The sequence below is a fragment of the Leptonotus elevatus genome, chromosome 3 (genome assembly GCF_054856555.1).
Source record: "Leptonotus elevatus isolate MCC_2025b chromosome 3, RoL_Lele_1.0, whole genome shotgun sequence".
In the NCBI taxonomy this organism is placed as follows: domain Eukaryota; kingdom Metazoa; phylum Chordata; class Actinopteri; order Syngnathiformes; family Syngnathidae; genus Leptonotus; species Leptonotus elevatus.
In genome coordinates, this window is record NC_141241.1 from 20,020,279 (window position 1) to 20,039,408 (window position 19,130).

Here is a 19,130-nt window from a genome sequence, read left to right on the forward strand (position 1 = left end):
ACTTTGAGGGGACGGGCTGCAGAAATTAAAAATAAGTGACTAAATAAATAAATAAATGACAAAGTGAAAATAAAAACGGATACAAAAAATTATTTTCAAAAATGTAATCCCAAAAAATACATATAAATGGAAATAAAAATAACAAAAAAATACATATATGCATAAATACAAGTTAACTTTTTTTTTTTTTTAAACGAGTCATCAAACTCATTTTAATTAATTACTGAGAACTCTAAGGCGCTGTGGAAACACAAATTATACATTCCCTGTGGAACTTTTACAACCAAGAACTTCCTTTACCCAGAACTCAAAGATCCTAGGCTTGTTGGTGGAAACGCAGCTATTAAGAGCAATCTAATTTAAACAAGAATTTGCGAACTTCTGCACATTTTAAAATTGTAAAATACAACTTGACACCAGTCCTGCCAAATATATGCAGTATAATTTAATGTATTACTGTTAAATTGTGTTACAGTGATTCCTTTTCACGACGTTGAATGCTTTTATTTTGTTAAGTTCTCGGATGCGGTGACGCCGCTCTACTGCGAGCACACCGACACTTTCACTTTAACCTTTACGAGCTATTTTGAGGAGTTGCTGGGTAAAACACGCTTCACATTTAAAGATCAAGTGGCTTGGGGTCACTCCAAGTGACAAGACGGCCTTCATTCGGCTCTTGGCTCTCAGCCCATCGAACTACGGTTAGCTCGTTGCTAACGGCTAACTGAGTGCGTTCTTTCACAGCAGGGAACTGGAGGAAGTGCAAAACAGTCCAAATGGCTCCTTAGTTGAGGCTTTCCAAATACATTTATTTTACCAATAGACCAAAACTAGACGTTTTAACATCTCTCTAATGAGGACATATTAGCTCCATAAAATTTTGTTGGCTATACAAAATGTTTCTCACTGTCTTGCTTGCACAGTTCTCCGAAAAGGCACAGCACGCTCACTTGTATCTGTTTTTTTGTCACTAATAGCCAAGGTTTGCTGTAAAACTGACATATTGAACAAAAGGGATTTAAGCATGATATTTTTCAACAGCAAACTGCTCAACCAAATGACATCATTTTATGTAAAGAAAGTCTACTAGGTTTAATATTGACAGATCATGAGAGAGACCAAAATGCTCAGTGTTGCCAGGCATGTTGCGGCATAATCGGATTTGGCGGAAATGTTACACATCACAACTGAAATGATTCTGTAATTCACATCGTATGGCTTTCAACATACACGAACGCTGCATGGGGCTATTTCCATGACCTCATTGCAGATGCACAAACAACAGGAAGCCACTGCATTCAGTGGCTGACACCAACTTCGGCATCATCATCCCCTTTGAAAAATCTTCTCTACCACGAAAGACGCAGAAAGCACATGCTGGTTCGAGAGAAGGTCATGATGTGATCATTCAAACAGGATGCAAACTGGATATGTTCTGCTGTTTTGGGTATTTCCCGTTTTCCTGGAAAGATGCTGTGTGAAACGCAATCGACTTTATAAAACAGGTATTTGTTTTGGAACAAGCGGGCATTTTGTTTCGATTTAAAAAGGTGTTTTCTCTGCTAATGTCTCCAGGTCCACACAAGGTTATGACACAGCAGCACTATCGAGTTGTGGAGGGTGAAATGTTTCTGATGCCGTGCGTTAACAACAAGGTGACATGGTACAAGATTGGAGTAGGCAGAGAAGAAAATGGAGGCGGCTTTAATTTGAACTGTGGGAGGGAGTTCTTAATCGAAGCCAAACATTCAGGAAATTACACTTTGCTTGACGGGTAATGCTGCTTTTTGTGTGTGTGGTTGTCTTCCAGCAGTGGTTCCCAAATTTCTTATGACAACATTCGAATCCTTTTTTTTTTTGTCGTTTTAACTTTTAAGTACAACACATTTGCATTTAATGTTCTTGAACTGTTTTTAATAATGAACTGTTTTAATTTTTGAATAGTTAATTTATTTGTTTTTTTAAACATATTTAAATTAGGGGTGTCAAATTTTTAATCGTAATTAATCGCATGACTTCAATAGTTAACTCATAATTAATCGTAAATTTTATATCTGTTCTAAATGTGCAATAACAGTTTTCATACACTTGTTAACATAAAAGAAGGGAAAAAAATAAACTAATAGAAATATGGCTGCATCATTATTCATTCATCATTTCATAATAATTCATACAATTTAAAAAGATGTATTGTACTGTTAAAAAACGAGTGTGATATTGATTTGTGTTTAGGTCATTTTTCTGCCACCAGATGGCATAAATGCATTTGTAAGGCATCGGTGACAGCTCAGTGTATTTTTCTTTTCATATTAAGAGCTATTGTAATCTTTAACATGGAGCAACTTCTGGAATTCTGCACATTTTTAAAATTGTAAAATAAAACTTGATCCCAGTCTCCACAAATACATGCAATATTATTAAATTAATTACTGCTCAATTTCGACATGGACATGTCTGCTGCATTGCAACTGGAATTCACCCAGTACAGGCTTTCCAAGTAAGGGGCGGTCATTAATCGCAGGTAAAAAAAAAAAATAGTGGTGTTAAAGGAAGTTTAACTAAAAAAATAATGCACTAATCTTGACACCCCTAATTTAAACACAGTGTTAATGTTAAACTTTGCATAATGCTACAGTAGCTTATAATCATATTAAATATAGGCCTTTAATTGTTTCTATTTTGACCTCATATTTGATAAACACTTGAGCCTACAATGCTAATGAGCTTCATTGTTGGTCTTTGATGTAATATCAACACAAACGGATTCCAGTACAGCTAGATGCAGTCCAGGGATAAAAAAAAACAATAATAATTATACATCAGCGAACCGCGATATATAACAGCAGTTCACTGTCCTCTGTTTCAGATGTTACAGAGTTTTTCTCACAATTCCCTACTGAATTTCCAATGAAACATGTTTTTGGGATATCTCTGCTGTCAAATGGCAGCAAAATATTCCTCTATCTCCAGGTGTTGGACAAACGCCGGCTGCCATGTTACAAGGCTGAGGAGGTGGATGTATTGACGCTGCTTGCAGGTGCAGGAGGAAAGATCCCCTGCCCCGGGTTCAGCTGTACAATCAGCACAGGTGTCACCTGGTACAAGGTGCGACATAGGCAGACATACGCACAATCCTAAGATCTTAATAATAGAAACACTCGCATGTGCTTTCTTCAGGGTAACAGAAGTGTGTTGACAAAGCATCGTGACTTCTGCGTGAAGAACGGACAATTGCATCTTTGCACAGTTTACCAATCTGACACGGGGCGATATTTTTGTGATTCACGCTTCATAGAACAAGGAGTAGAATGGACCTTCAGGAGGCCTGTTAACGTAACCGCCATACGTAAGTACACTTTGAATTTTCTATACGTTATTTACAGTGTTCGCCTGCTATTAACTCATTCACTGCCATTGACGGCTCTAGACGTCAAAAATTCATTTAAACTATTTATATTAGTTTAGCTTTTTTTTTTTTCACTTTTGTTAGCAAGTGTATGAAAACCTAGAATTTTTTATTGTACATTTAGAACAGATATAACATTTGTGATTAATTGTGAGTTAACTAGTGAAGTCATGCGATTAATTACAATTAAAAATGTTAATCGCCTGTCGCCCCTAATTTTTAATAATCTTTTTTTTTTTTGAGTTAAGAGGGGCAGGCACTGTCACTGAGCCCTCGATCGAAGCCCTGCTCCCCCCCAAAAATGATAATGTACGCACTGTAATTGTTTAGATAGATGCCACAAAAGGCGGCAAAGCACTACTTTGGTCTATATGAAGATCTCAAGTCATTTCGACATAGTTCCAACAAGATGGTTTCTAGGAAATACAGCACTATAACTCATTCACTGCCATACATTCATAAAAAAAATGTTTTTATTAAAAATTAGGGGCGGTAGGCGAATAACACTTTTTATTGTAATTAATCGCATGACTTCACTAGTTAACTCACAATTATTCACAAATTTTATATCTGTTCTAAATGTACAATAAAAAAATCTAGGTTTTCATACTCTTGTTAACAAAAGTGGAAAAAATACTAAACTAATAGAAATAGTTCAAATGAATTTTTGACGTCTAAAGCCGTCAATGGCAGTGAATGAGTAAAAGTGGAAGTTGACCCCAAAATGTTTTTTATTACTATATTATATATATTCTTTACCAATATATTTGATGCAGCCCCACTAATCTCAACAGTGTTACATCATTTGTGGATAATGAATAAAGCAGCAAAATCCACCCATCTGTATCCATCTCAGTAGGCGGCCATTTTGCCACTTGCTGTCGATTGAAAATGACATCACTGTCGCTCAAGGCTCAGGTAACGACCAATCACAGCTCAGCTCACATGACCATACTCAGAAAAAAAAAAGTGCGCTGTGATTGGTCATTACCGAAGCAACTGTTGGGGTGCATAGTGTTGTAAAGAAAAAAAGGATATTTTCATTTTGTAAAAAAATAATAATAATAATAACCAAAATAATGTAAAGAAATAATAATAATAAAATGAAAACATGTCCTTCCATCAGCCTCTAAAGAAGCGAGGAGCCCACCAAGGATTACATTACCTGATGGCAGCACAGCACAGGAAGTGGAGCTTGGTAAGCACTAGGGATGTAAAGATATGATATCACGATATTAAAACTGCCACAATATCGTCGTCATCATGTCACGATATTAAAAGCAGCAGTTAGTTTCTGTATCATCAAAATTTTGAAAAATATGTCTGTAAGAAAACTGGGCATATCATTACAATTGATCTAAAAGGTGTCATTACAAATTTCATTAATAAAGACAAATCTTTATCCTTTGGAATCAATCACTCTTATGCTCTTATTTGGCAAATTTTATTGGCACAAAATAAGAATTTCCAAATCCCTTCCGAATTATCGTATATTTCTTGCATAATTTGATTTGTTTATCAATTCCTTGAAATTGACAAGAAACAAGAAAAGTACATATACATTGAAAATCCTTAGTGAGTTATTTTTAGTTTACCTTCATTTAAAATGTATTTTTTTACTTATTTATCTTATTTTTTTATTGTTTAATTTTTGGGTTTTATTTTTTTTATGTTGAATTGCTGTTTGATTTTCTTATGTTGTGAATGTTAACAAGCAAAGTTTGAATTGATGTTCTAATAGTAAAAAGCAGAGTTTCAATTACAAAAAAGGAGTTGTAGTTTTATTTTTTCAGCCACAGGTGGCAGTAGCGATTCAGAATAAAATTTTCCGCGTATGAGCAGCTTTAAGTAGCAATAAAAGCAGTGTCGGACCGTCCTTTTGATACCCGGGCCTCTTGACACCACCACTATCACGTCACATTTATAGAAACCAATACTTCTCGAATGGTATATAATAATGTTTTTTAATATATATATATGCAGTGCTTCCTTTTCACTGTCAAGCTGAATTGTTGCAAATACGGCACATGATTTTTTTTTTGCTCATTTTAGGGAAGCCCCACATTCTGAGATGTCTTGTACATTTTCCTTTTGAGGTCAACTTTTCACCACAAGTGCAGTGGTACATAAATAAGATGGACAACAGAATTCTGCTACACACCGAGAGCCAGGAGTGAGTCGCTGTCGCATTGTTTTGTCATACGTTTGGTAGTTTCTGTTCATCTCGGGAATGCTTTTATTTTGACGCATTAATGAATTTTTCATTTTTGCTCTGACTCAGCAAGGAAAGGTTGTCATTTGAAGAGTTCATGGTCACGCACACTTCTATCATCCAGGAAGTGACGGATCTTCATCTGAACCACACATACACTTGCATGGCCACAAACGCTGTTGGAAACAGCAGCGTTACGGTCAAACTCAAGAGGAAAATTAAAGGTAGGCTTATTTTGCTTATTGACACTTTATTGAAGTACGGTCCTGTTCATTCTAGAAGCGTGTAGAGCTTTTGTTTGAGGCTGATTATTTTACTCTTGTGGGTGGATGAGACTGAACAAGGTTTATAGGTCAAGTCAAGCTTGATTCTGCTACCCCTAAATAGTCAAATATATAATATACAACCTACAATCAGGGTTGGGAGGGTTACTTTTCAAATGTAATCCATTACAAATTACCTGCTAAAAAATGTAGTTAGTAACGTAATCCAAGTACCATAATATTAAAGTAATGTAACTGGATTACTTTTGGATTACTCCAATATTGAGTATGCTCATGAAGACAACATAAAAATAAATATCACCACAATATATATTCTATACAATGTGCCCCTTTTATTTGCGGATGATAGGGACCCGGGCAGCCTACAAATAGCAAAAATCCTTGTGTAATTAAAAATCATGTAGGCGATTGATTGATGATTGAAGGCCATATGCGATAGATAGATAGATAGATAGATAGATAGATAGATAGATAGATAGATAGATAGATAGATAGATAGATAGATAGATAGATAGATAGATAGATAGATAGATAGATAGATAGATAGATAGATAGATAGATAGATAGATAGATAGATAGATAGATAGATAGATGGATAGATGGATAGGATGGGAGGAAGATTTGTTTGGAAGGTGTAACTCACATTATGGTTATAGGCTAGCGGGCTAGCTAGCAAGAAGCTACAGCGCGCAGCATTCTGCTGGACTCTCAGCTCAAACTTTCGCTCCGAGTAAGTTCTGGTGAATACCGGTCGCCATTCCTTTCTTCCGTCCGTGAAGCTTTTTCAAACTGCCCGCGTGTGGAGGACACCACAAGTCAGTTTGTTCGTTCCCACCTCCCCAACATGTAGCAACGTTTCCACTTGCGCAGGCGTGCACGCGCTCTCTCTCACTCTGTCCTTCTCTCTCTCGCTCTGTCCTTCTCTCTCTCTCTCTGTCTCGCTCTCGCCCTCTTTCGCACTCTCTCTCATCGTAACTGTAATCCCTGGAAGTAATCCCAATTTTTAATAAATGTACCTGTAATCTGATTACATGTTTTTTTTCCTGTAACTGTAATGGAATACAGGTTTTTCTTTTTTTTTGCAATCTGATTACGTAACGGCGGTACGTGTATTCCGTTACTCCCCAAGCCTGCCTACAATATAACCAGTATGTTTTAGTTGCAGAGAAATGGCCATCATCCCTGATTGGTTATCCAATTGCTTCTTTGCTGTTGGTTGCCGGCCTGGGCATTGTTTTGCGTGTGAAATGGTTGGAACTACAACTTATTTACATTTCACGCTTTCAACGTGGAAACGTTTATGCAGGTGGGAATGCAACACGCATACGCACACACACGCGCATGCGCACACACTAACTACTGTGGTAGATGGATGTCCAACGACATCTCCACAGGATGTGGCTTCACAACATCTCAAAGTTCTGCTACAATAGGAAATTGAGCTCTCAAAACTGTCTAGTAATTCCACCTAGATAGAACATAATGATATAAAATGTATTTGCCTAGCAGTATTTTAAAAAATAAAATAAAAATAATACACTAGTTGTCATTCTTTCACTCCAATATTTGATTACTTTTCCTAAAGTGACGCCAAAATACACAAAAATGTAATGTTTTGTACAGGTGCTACAGAGTTTGTGTACACTAAGGCTTTTCTCGGTCAAATTTGACCTGTGTCATCTAAAATGTATTTTAGATTCACCAGTAGGCGGGATATTGAAACTGTACATGCCATAGGGGAGTCTCAAAACAGTGAAAAGACTCTTATGTTATTTATATATAGCTGGAGTCAGGCCTAAAATGCTCATGTCACTCATTTCGTAAAAGGTTTTTTTTTGTCTTTCACAAATCTATACTATTGGTTTGTCAATGCATGTTGGTGTTTATTTTATTTATTTATCTAAAGTGTTTAAAATGTCTTTCTCTCTTTGATGATACAATGTTAAATGTTGAATAAAAATGCCGTTTTTTTTGGCATTTCCTGAAAAGTGATCATTTTGGAGGTACAACATTTCCGCCCAAGGTAATCTTGAAAGTGTGAAAAGCTAAAACAGCATAAGAATGATCATACTGCACATAAACATGCAAAGGTTAAGTCAACTGCAGCTGTGATTTGAGATGTATTTAAAATCTCCGGATTCCCCCCCTCTATCAGATGAGAAAGAGTTTGATGTGTTTTTGTCCTACGTGTGGACACCTCCACATGAGGAGGCAGGTTTGACACTCTCCTCACTGTCAGGACCAGAATCACACGGTAGGGGGACATGTTTTCAGGTCACCGTGGTCGGACGAAAACAAAAAAACAAAAACAACGTATTGTTCATTTTGCAGATTCTCCACTTGAACCGTTCAACTCTGAGCACGGTATCGGCGATTTGAGGCCACCCGAGGTGCTGATTCCCCTGGTTTTGGAAGACCTGTGGGGGTACCGCCTCTGTTTGCTGGAGAGGGACATGCTTCCTGGTGAAGGTCAGAGGGTCAACTCTCAGTATGCGTCCACATGAGTGGGGTCGTGGTTTCTATTGATGTCTGTTTGTTTTTTTTTGCTCGGCAGCCTACACAAACGATGTGGTGCGTGCAATCCGAAGAAGTCAAATCCTCATTTGTGTTGTGTCCACTGAATATTTGTCCAACAGCAATGCTGTGTTTGTTCTGGAATCAGGAATTAAGGCAAGTCAAAACCTATCACAGAGAAGTTTGTAAAGATTTTGTTGCATTTATTTAATAACAGAAAAACTGACCTTTGTAGTCATTATCCACTCCCTAGACTGACCCAATTCTTTTTTTACTTCTTTCAAATCAATTACGGTGGTGTATGCAGGGGAAACATTATCAACTCTGTCATTGTCCAAATACTTCTGGAGCAAACAGTACATGTAATTGAATCACAACAAACCCTGAATAACTCATTTTGTCTTCCAAGGTTTTGTTGCAGAGCTCTACTCTTAAAATTTTGCTGATACGGACAAATAGAACTTCCACACATTGCATACAGCCAGATTCACCTATGCCTTCAGTGGTCCAAAGGGCCTTGAAGGTACTACCCAGCCTGGACTGGAATTTGGGACACACTGAAAGAGCGACCGGCCAATTCTGGAGGTCGCTGAGGAAGGTCTTACCCACGCACAGAGTAAGACGTGTTACGAGAGTCAAATCACGTGACCATTATGGACAGTACACAACGATCACAGAAACCAAGAGTTGGGAATAGGGATGCACTGATGCCACTTTTTTCACAATATGTGTAGAAGTACTGATAGTCATTACATCATTTAATTGTGATGAAAATGTTAAATATTGTTGAAAAACACACTCATTTAGAACACTGAATTATTATATATTTTTTTGTAAGTATAGCCACTGTTAAAACTTCACTGCTACACTGACTCCTATTTTGGTTTAAAAACAGCGAATTTCGTCGAAAGGTGAGGGATTTTTATGCCTGAGTTTCAACTTGCAAGACGGAGAAAAAGAGATCAACCTATTGTCTGCTGGAAATAACAGATACAGTGTTTGTATTTCGTATGGCAGACAGAAGCAACATAACACAATATCTTCAAAAATGTTTATTGGCCTGTCTGTTAAAACAATGTACTGTGGTGTGCCATCATACAGTTAAGGTAACAAATTCTGAAATTCAAATGTTATATTGTTGATTTATAAGTGGCAGGCATCAGAAAGGAAATGAGACGGAAGCAAGATGACTTGTGTTGTTCCATTTTTTAAATCGGGCATCAATTAAAGTCTTGTTTTCTGGTAGTCCTCGGCTATAACTCGGGCTTAGTACCAACTAGCATGTAGTTTATTTAGGAGGCAGATATTTGCGTGGTTTTCACATTTCAGACTTCTGGTGACCAATAAAATGAGACACTTTCGTGTGTAATTTCATAAAGTGAAAAAAACACCAAAATACAATTAGAGGGATGGGTGAGGGAGGAAAGCTGGCACAGCTGGCAAAAAAAGAAAAAGAAGAAAAAAACTAAATTGATGCGATTTAAAAAAAATCTTTCACTCTTGAACACAACAAAACGAATCTAAGGATTAAGGTTGCAAAATCTGTGGCTTCAACGTTAGCAACATTTCATAGGAATTCATGGGAATGAACCAAGAATTCAAAAAGGTGGGTTCCTAATAAGGAATTTATAGTTGGGGAAAATATATATTTTAACAGAATCCTGACTGAAACCACCTTATTTCATACAAGTACAGAGGGCCACCTTTGCCGCATGAATATTGCAATTTAGAAGGTTTTGCAGTCAACAAGCCATCATTTTGAATATTTGCCAAATTGCCAGTTTCAACTTCCTATGGAAAGCCACCAGAAAAGCCTTTTGCAACCCTACTATGGATAAAACAAAACACAATCACACTTCTATATACATGTATACACAAAACGGCTCAAAAGAAGTACACCTCGCCATCTACATGTATGAAGAAGCAGGAAGAAAAAGGAGCCGTGAACCTTTCTTATTGGCCATTAGACGTAATGTGCAGCAACACATTTGACTTGAGCACATGTCGCTGTGTTTCTCATTGCTCAGCACAAACCGAGAACCCTAAAAGGCTTAAAGTACGCTTCATAGGACATCGTCAAAGTGTGGCTCCAATAGTTTAAGCCTTTGTAGAGAGCTTGGGTGTGATTTAAATGTGACTTGAGTGGCAAGGAAAGGTTTTGTTTCACTATTTGTCACTCTGGGACTTCAGTTTCCTCTCCCAAAGTTTTTGATTATCAGAGAAACCCTGCTTGCCCTTGTTGAAGGAGTTCGGTCCTGCCGATGTTGGCGTCTCCCTAAAAAGATTTCAGACAAAAAACATGTTAAATGCTGACCTGGACTTGCCTGGGAGAAAAATGCAATGCACTGTAGTAAATCCCCCAAAAAAAATTTAAACAAAAAATATTACTTTTAACAAAACTTAGAATACATATTAAAAGGAGAAAATACAGTAATCCAAAAAAAGACTAAAACCTACCCCGAATTGTGGAAAAACGGCAATTGATACACTATTTCAGCAGCATTGGAATTGTACTTAAATGTTCATTTCACATGATTTTCCCCCCACATACCACACTGAGAATCACAGGCCTAATATGAACCCTAACTTTAACCCTGTCAACATACCACAAGCAATGATCCTAAAACAATGTATGATTTCAAACTCATTTGACCAAACTCACAAAAAAAAGGCTTACATATGGCATACAGGAGTTTTTTTCATTGAATAGCTGGGGAACGGTTCCACAGAAAAAAGGTGCGAATGTTGTGGGATTAGTGTAGTGCGGCTACTCCCTTTTTCTTGAATTTGAGATTATAATGCGGTGTTTCTGGAAAGTAGTACTTATTAGCACTCAACTCTCTGTATAATTTCAACTATTGCACAATACTTCGAGTCAAAACATAACAATGAATAGCTGGGTAACTATTTGCAGGGGATAGGGACTCAGCCTTGCCTCGAATGGCAAACATCTACCTATCGATACCACAAAATGGCAGCCAAGCACTGCTTTTGTCTACATGGATCTCCTCAATTCCCTCCAGCATAGTTCCTTAATATCAAAATGCAACAACATGGCAGCAAAGCACACATTTTGTCCAAATGGAGCTCCTTCATTCACATGCACATAAGTGGCACCAAGATGCTACAAGACAGTACCAAAGCAATACTCTTGCTTCAGTGTTCCTTGTAGTGTCCAAAATGTCAGGATTCATCCCAAGTAAAACGATGTCATTGTAAAAGTACCTGCCAATGTTCTTCATCCTCATCTTTGCCTCTGGGGGCATCTCCTCAGGCTCACTCTGCAAGATGAGAACATTTTATTAGCTCATTTAAATTGGTGCTGTTTGGCCAAGTAATGGCCATACGTTTGTACGTACAAGTTTTTTTTAGGCATACAGTACAGACACGTTAAAAGGAAGGGTCACGTGCGTGCATGTGTATATACCATTGTGGAAATGTGTTTGTCTGTGTGAGATGAAGACGTATGTTAATCAGACGTGCATCTTTAAGAATATCGAGCATCGACCCCATCGCCTCACTTCTCGAGTCATAGCCATGACATCAGAATACCTCGATTATATTTCAAAACATAACAAGCAAAGAATTTATCAAGGACATTGCTATCTTGATGTTTTGCAGAGCATAGGAGACAGGCTTCATGACTCCTCCCCTCTCCAGACACGGGAGAGGTTGCTCTTATCACTTTTGAATGTCAGATATTTAGAAGGCTTCCATTCACAATTGCCTAGTTAAAAAATGTTTTGTCTTTAACAAAAAAGTTTTGATTCCAGTACTTACATCATCATCCTCATTGAAAACGGCTGCCAATCCAAGCTTTTTGGGTGGGGCCGTTGGTACAGGCTCTTTGGGTTTCTACGGCAACACAGAAAACAGAGGAACATTTTACTTTACTGCATTGGCCTTCAACGTGTTTGCTTGAGACCAACTCCATATTGCTCGTTCGGATCGCGAGTGAGCAAAGCCTATCCTAACTGACAAACACTTCCTAATTATCTCCCAAGGACAAAAAAAAATAATCTAAAGATTATTGCTTTGCTTTAGACACCTTGAAGGCAGGTTTTTGCCCTTCCTTAAATTCAATGGTGAGAAATAAAGTACAAACGCTACAAAAAATATATATATACATGGTCGGTCTTTAATTCAAGTTATTTACATCTGAAAAAATACATATTAGTGTGTGCGTGTGTGTCAGATTCAAACCACAATGGACCAGCTCGACAACTAACAAAATCAAAGCTCACACCTACTGTATGTACTCACACTTGCTCCAAGTTTGATAGATATGGGATTGGACATTTTCCCAGTGTTGCTGCTCATGCCGAAGCCTATTTTGGAGGCTTTGCGGGGCGCTGGCGGGTCAGACGGGGTTTCGTCCTCATCCTCGGAAGAAAGATGCTGGGATGTGCGTTTGAGTTTGCTCGCTCCTCCGCCCACCGTGCTACAAGAGACAGGCTTAGTTTTCACTCTGCCTCCCTCCTCCAGCGGCCCTGCTTGAGGCAAGACAACTCACCCAGGTGAACAACGGATTTTTTTTATTATTATTATTTATTTATTTTACAAAGAGCTAAACAACGACATTACCTACACGGCTATGTTTAGAGCCACCAAATGTGACTCACGAAACGCTCAAATTTAGTTCATGCGTGCATTGCCCAGTTTGAGATTCGGTCGATCACAATTCATTTGCGTTTGAGGATCTTAAATAAATTTTCAACATCGCGCATAAAGACACGTTTGATTAATAGCTGGCTATTTTTTCAACAAACGACGGTAGTTTCGTCGCCAAACAACACCTGACATGTTAGCGCGTTACATTTTAAGAAGGGCTCAAGAAGTGACGTATTGTCTACCTGATTTGGGAATATGTGAACCAATGCAGACAAAGACTACATAAAAGCGTCTTTAGGATAAGTTAAAATCATTAAAATAGCACAGATATCACCTCCGTCGTCGCGGTAATTTTTCCTGTTACGTTCGTGGTTCGCCATTTTGATTTGTATGGACTGCAGCTACTACGTCTTCTTCTCCACTTTAGTTTCGATTATGAGTGTCACAGCGCCACCAACGAAGAAGAATTGTTGTCTTTTTTTCTATTTTAATTCTTATTTGATTAAGTAAATGGTAGTAAGTAGTTAAGAAAATTACCATATACATTAAACTATATGAGCTACTGTACATATATTTTAATCATTAATTATAATAATTAATAATCATTAACAAATGTTTCAGAGTAAACGGAACGTGTATATTTGCAAGTGTGCTCCCCCCCCCCCTTTTTTTTAGCAGGTGCGGATCTAGCCCCCAGACCGCTGTATGATTTATGTTCCCAATGTTTAGCGCGTATGACTGTTGGCACAAGTGGTATGCAGCTGCCAAAATAAAATAAAATAAAAAGTACTTTGTAACACGCAGTTGTTCTGCTCTCTCAGCTGTTCTACTAGTGAGGAAAACAGCGCACTTGTGCAACTCGTATGACTCGACTCGCCCGTGGTGCAGTTACACAGTTTGGCCACCAGCTTTCATATTAGCGCGCTTATATCTGTTTGCTTTTCTGTATAGTACAGAAGAAGAATGCTAGTCCATGACGTCAGAAACCCGGAACAGTGAAAGCCCGGTGATGCTAACCAACAGGTAATCTTTCATTGCATATTTGCGTATAATTTCGCGCAATTGTCAGGTAACAAATGAATAAAAACACTTACATTCATGATATTGGCGTTTTGTAAAGGTTGCTCGATGTTTACTTGAGGTGAGGGTGTCCGACGTGCAGTGAGAATGTCCTCAGTTCAATTTTAGACCTGTAAACATGCACCTAGTGACCACGTTATGTTTTTATTAACTTATTTAACTGCATTAAAATTTCAAAATATAACCCTAGCCTTGTGATGAATTGTAGATCTTCCAACACTCGTAGCTGCGTTACGTCTGGTAGACTCTGTCCCCTTAAGGCAAGTTAAATACAATATTGAAGATGTTTAATTTATTACTTCACTTTCAAAACACCAGGTGGTCCAGCAAGGCCTTCTCTTTTGGCCTAAATACTATCGGAATCATTGACATACATTTACAACCTAAATTCTTATGTTTTTCATTAACCTTTGTGTTGGTTTTTTTTCCACCCAACTTTTAGTTCTTTTTATATTTCTTTTGTACATTTTTTCTTCGCTGCACTGCCTCCAGGACTTGCATGTTGACTAAATTGTATTAATTTCCTTCTTTCTAATTATGCTTTATATTTATGTTCACAGGCTAGTTTTTAAATAATATAATGTTCCAGTCAAGATGGGGCAGGCTATGTGCATCTGCTCCCGTGGCTCCATCATCATTGATAGCAAAAAATACTACTTCTTGCAGAAACTTGATGAGGGGTAAGATTACATGTATGGTGCATTTTAGATGCAAACACACATACGTCTGCATTGGTATTATATATATATATATATATATATATATATATATATATGTATTCATTTATTTATTTTGGACAAACATTGCCTTTTAACAAAAAGCCAAATTCTTCTTTCTCCAGTGGTTTCAGTTATGTGGACCTCGTTGAGGGGGTAAAGGATGGTCGCTTCTATGCCCTGAAGAGGATCCTGTGTCATGATCGAGAAGGCCGCCAGGAGGCCCAGACAGAAATGGAGATGCATCAGATGTTTAATCACCCAAATATACTTACCATTGTGGCGCACACCTTTGTTGAACGTAATGGGAAGAGTGAAGCCTGGCTGCTTCTGCCTTACATAAGTGTAAGTTGCATCTACGTTTTTTTGCAAAGTAATAACCATCTGGCAAACACGTGATTAAACTGTCTTTATGTGTGTGGGGGGACCTTCACACACACACGAACACAAACAGAAGGGTAGTCTGTGGTCGGTTCTGGAGAAGCTTCGAGAAAAAGGGAGCTACATGCCAGAAAAACAGATTTTAAAAATCTTTCGTGCGATCTGTTCAGGACTCAAGGCCATCCATGACAAAGGTTATGCTCACCGGTAAGAACTTTTTATACAACCGTGCGACTAAATACAGTGGTACTTTGACTATTTTCCTCAGAAATTTAATTTCAAATGGAATAAAAGTATTGAATTTAACTTGTCTTAAGATGTAGGATCCCTGGTCAAAGTACCTCTGTAATCTTTCATTTTAGTCTGAAAATGTTGATTCCTCTGGATGTGTTTTGCTCAGAGATCTTAAACCTACAAATGTGCTTCTGAATGAGGATGACAGTCCCGTCCTGATGGATCTGGGCTCTATGAACAGAGCCCGCGTTGAGGTAAGAGTCTTTTAGCATTTCGAACAATTATGAGAATATTTGATGGACATATCCCAAAACACACTTTAATTTCCCTAAAGTGTGTAATTAAGATGCTGTCTACTGGTTTGTGACGCATCTTGACAAACTGGTTGGATTAGGTAATGTGCTTCATAGTGTTTACCGAGCAAAATTGTGGATAATAGATCATATTCAGCCATTCACAATAAGTGGCAAGTTTTGGAATTAAAGTTATAAGAAACATTCACATTTTAGGGCCTGATTTACTAACATCGTAAATGGCAGACTTGACTAAATTGCATGTCTTGTGTGGTCAAATGTTGTTGTTTTTACCATAGACAATTTGGGAGAGCACCACAAATACAATATGAAGTTTGAAGTGATGGAATTAGAATTGTGAGTGGAAGAGGCAAACGTTTGTTATGAGCCCTTTTGAATCACTCATAACTTGCACGTTAAGTTCCGTCCAAACTTCTGCTCTATCTTTTTATTTAGTGTCTGCTATGCTAACATGAACTACCCCTGAGTTATTCCTTTTATCCTACCGTGGTAAAGTGGGTGTACACAGCCTAAACGATGCCTCTGTATTTTTCCTATTTATGACTATTTCTGCAGTCTTAACTAGCATGATCTAGTGTGAGCAAGCTTAGAGTGTAGTAGATTAGAAATTCAAGGCCGTAGCAGTGGAAAGTTACGAAGAGTAAACAACTGAGGCTCCAGGCTGGGCCTGTCTAAGACATGTGCCTGAAGGATGCCTGACATTATATTCCATCTACTGCACCAGCTTTTTGCACGTTGCAACGCAATCGCTGGTGCTCCCGGCAAGTAGGTTTGGAAAATGGATGGATGGATGGAAGTTGCATGCACTCTTTGGCTTCCCCGCAAACACTTTATTTCTACATTTGGGACTCAATTCCAGGTCCGGGGATCCAGAGAAGCAATGACTTTACAGGATTGGGCCGCCCAGCGATGCACCATTTCCTACCGTGCACCTGAACTCTTCAATGTGGAGAGCTACTGTGTTGTTGATGAGCGCACAGATATTTGGGTAAAACCCGATATTTGACTTTTAGTTGGTGAATCTTATTAACTTTTGTGACTTTGTCAAAAGCGCCCTCTCCCTTATTTTGCTTCTTTCTGTACTCATCCAGTCACTGGGCTGTGTGTTATACTGCATGATGGTGCTGGAGGGACCCTACGACCTCGTGTTTCAGAGAGGCGACAGTGTCGCCTTGGCAGTCCAGAACCCCGTGGTCATACCACAGCCCTGCAGGTGAGTTGTCATCACTGTTAACACTGGGGTTAGTTCATTAGCTTGACACAATGATTAAATAAAAAATAAAAAAGCGGATTAATTTCTGTCATGCTTCCATGTTGTGGTGTGTCCCTGGAGGTTGGAACTCTGGAAAACTAGATAGATGGATTGATAGATAGATGGACCGTTTCCTGTCAAACTGTTGGTTTCTCATGTACTTAATTCAATGGTGCCTTAAGATACTGTATGAGTATCTCAAATCATCTTTTCCCATTGAAATTAATGGGAATGCTGATAATCCGTTCCAGCTCTGATCCCCCCCCCCCCACCCCCCAATAAATAAATAAATAATTGTTGTTTGTTTAATAAAGAAAAATAGCACTCTATAAGTTAATTGTATAAACATGGCGTACAGTGGACCTCCACATACTTGTGGCTCGGCACAGATTTACCAAATAGCATTTCTTGTTTAAATGCGTCTCCTGCAGTTACTCAGAGGGTCTGCAGTTGCTGCTCAGCTCCATAATGGTGTCCAACGCCCAGGAGAGACCGAACATCAACTGGGTTCTTGAGCAGGTACAGGACCTGCAGAGTTGCAGCCCCAACACCCAAACCAACACGGTCTAAATGGACTTTTGCACACATTGAGGAATAGTTGCTATTTTACGCCCAGAAATGGAAATCTTTAATTTATTTAACGAGTGTAATAAGGATATACTGTATATTTAGTCTGGGAAGTTAGGTGACATTTGAACTTTTCAATGGTTTACTGCTTCACACACAATTTGTGCTGGGCAGACAGGCTCACAATATTATCAAAAGGCCTTTAATAGAATCTCCATTCCCTGCTTTTGCTTTCCATTGTATTTACCTTTGCAAAATTGTTCTAATGTGCCTTATGTGCTCAAATGAGGTAGTTACAAGCTGGAAATACAACATAGAGATCAACGTTTTCCACAAATTGTCGGAATCTGTTTGCAGGCGCCTAATAGCTCGACAATGATCGATATTTGTATTATTGATGTAATTGTGCTTTGTTGAATCCGGATGATCAGAAAGCTCGGTAATTGGTGAGCAGATAAGCAAATTTCCCAACAGGACCAACTGTTGTTTCAAATATATTTATTATTATTTCAATTTGAACTGGTGCATGGAGATAAATTTGTAACGATTTGTTAAATGGTCGTGTGGATGAAAGTATTGAGATTGACGTTCTGTGCTAAAAGAAAGAGGTTAGATTAGATGTCACCTTTTTAATTGTAATATTTGCATTTCTTAGTTGTGGCGTGTAACGTGTTTACACACGTGTACTATGAGTTCAACAGTATCAGTCAACTTCACAACTGCACTTAAGTAGCAGAGCCTTATTGCATTGCCACTTGTGACCACACGGTGGCGCTGCATCATCACAGGTGAGATATTACTGTTCCACAAGTCACAAATTAAGCTTTCAATCGTTTTGATAATGAGACATTTTAACTGTAATCTTAACGTCATGCTGCATCCCACGTTTGTGTTCATGTTAAGTGAAGACTTGCATTCATGTGGGATTTTTAGACACTTTTGTTCTCTCAGGGCTCGCCCTCAATGGGCCTCTGTCACTCTTTTACTAGATGCTAATGGTACTTCTTTTTTTTCTTTTTCTTTTTGCAGTGGCAACCTGACCTTGTCTGTAAATGTTAAAACACTGTAATTATCACTTTGGTTCACTAATTGTCAATGTTTAATATTCCTGTAATGATAACCATGAATAGTGGGTGTTGTTTGTGGAAAATTATATCAGACTAATGCTATCGGGTTTTTTTCAGTTGTACATTTTTGGGGGATGTTCTAAAGCAATTGAATGGCAGGCGATGCATGAGTACACATGAAGACAAAGTTGTTTGTGGCATTCCATTAAAGAAAGAAATACCTACAAATGTCACAGAAATAGCTTGAAACTGACAAAAGTTTTAAATAAACATTTACTGAAAATGATCTAATGAAACCTCTGGCATTGCTTTATTTTATTTTATAACTGCATTCTTTTTAAAAAATCAATATGGGAGTACCACTTGGTTTCCTTTCGACTTGTGCTTTTAACTTAATATTTTGCTACACAGCCATTTGAGGTGAACGCTGCAATCCATCAGAGGATTTCTGTTCACCTATCGACAAGTGTTTTGGCACACTCCCCAATCAGC

The 19,130-nt window shown here is 38.2% G+C and overlaps 3 protein-coding genes across 5 annotated transcripts; 2 read left to right on the forward strand and 1 right to left on the reverse strand.

The window, feature by feature from the left end:
• The first annotated feature begins 1,311 nt into the window (after window positions 1–1,311).
• On the forward strand, window positions 1,312–9,585 carry LOC147177255 (interleukin-18 receptor accessory protein-like). Its single transcript, XM_086071478.1, is given in 13 exon segments — window positions 1,312–1,505; window positions 1,576–1,774; window positions 2,949–3,105; window positions 3,178–3,346; window positions 4,533–4,604; window positions 5,459–5,579; window positions 5,688–5,842; window positions 7,062–7,208; window positions 8,058–8,156; window positions 8,234–8,371; window positions 8,457–8,572; window positions 8,826–9,074; window positions 9,077–9,585. Coding segments are annotated over 13 exon segments (1,758 nt in total). The 5' UTR covers window positions 1,312–1,417; the 3' UTR covers window positions 9,125–9,585.
• On the reverse strand, window positions 9,456–13,492 carry pcnp (PEST proteolytic signal containing nuclear protein). 2 transcript variants are annotated; one of them, XM_086071482.1, is made up of 5 exons: window positions 13,362–13,492; window positions 12,680–12,906; window positions 12,197–12,271; window positions 11,642–11,697; window positions 9,456–10,691 (listed from the first exon to the last, which is right to left on the reverse strand). In XM_086071482.1, the coding sequence occupies exons 1-5, from the start codon at window positions 13,405–13,407 to the stop codon at window positions 10,583–10,585; spliced, it is 513 nt and encodes a 170-aa protein (XP_085927608.1). In that variant the 5' UTR covers window positions 13,408–13,492; the 3' UTR covers window positions 9,456–10,582. The 2 variants fall into 2 exon arrangements, with proteins under 2 accessions (XP_085927608.1, XP_085927607.1); XM_086071481.1 differs by having other exon boundaries at window positions 12,680–12,909; window positions 13,362–13,436.
• stk16 (serine/threonine kinase 16) lies at window positions 12,819–18,924 on the forward strand. Of its 2 annotated transcripts, XM_086071480.1 has the most exons (10): window positions 12,819–12,933; window positions 13,979–14,050; window positions 14,668–14,787; window positions 14,949–15,168; window positions 15,278–15,411; window positions 15,605–15,692; window positions 16,612–16,740; window positions 16,844–16,965; window positions 17,436–17,523; window positions 18,601–18,924. In XM_086071480.1, the coding sequence occupies exons 3-10, from the start codon at window positions 14,702–14,704 to the stop codon at window positions 18,628–18,630; spliced, it is 897 nt and encodes a 298-aa protein (XP_085927606.1). In that variant the 5' UTR covers window positions 12,819–12,933; window positions 13,979–14,050; window positions 14,668–14,701; the 3' UTR covers window positions 18,631–18,924. The 2 variants fall into 2 exon arrangements, with proteins under 2 accessions (XP_085927606.1, XP_085927605.1); XM_086071479.1 differs by having other exon boundaries at window positions 12,825–12,933; window positions 17,436–18,924.
• The last annotated feature ends 206 nt before the right edge of the window (window positions 18,925–19,130 follow it).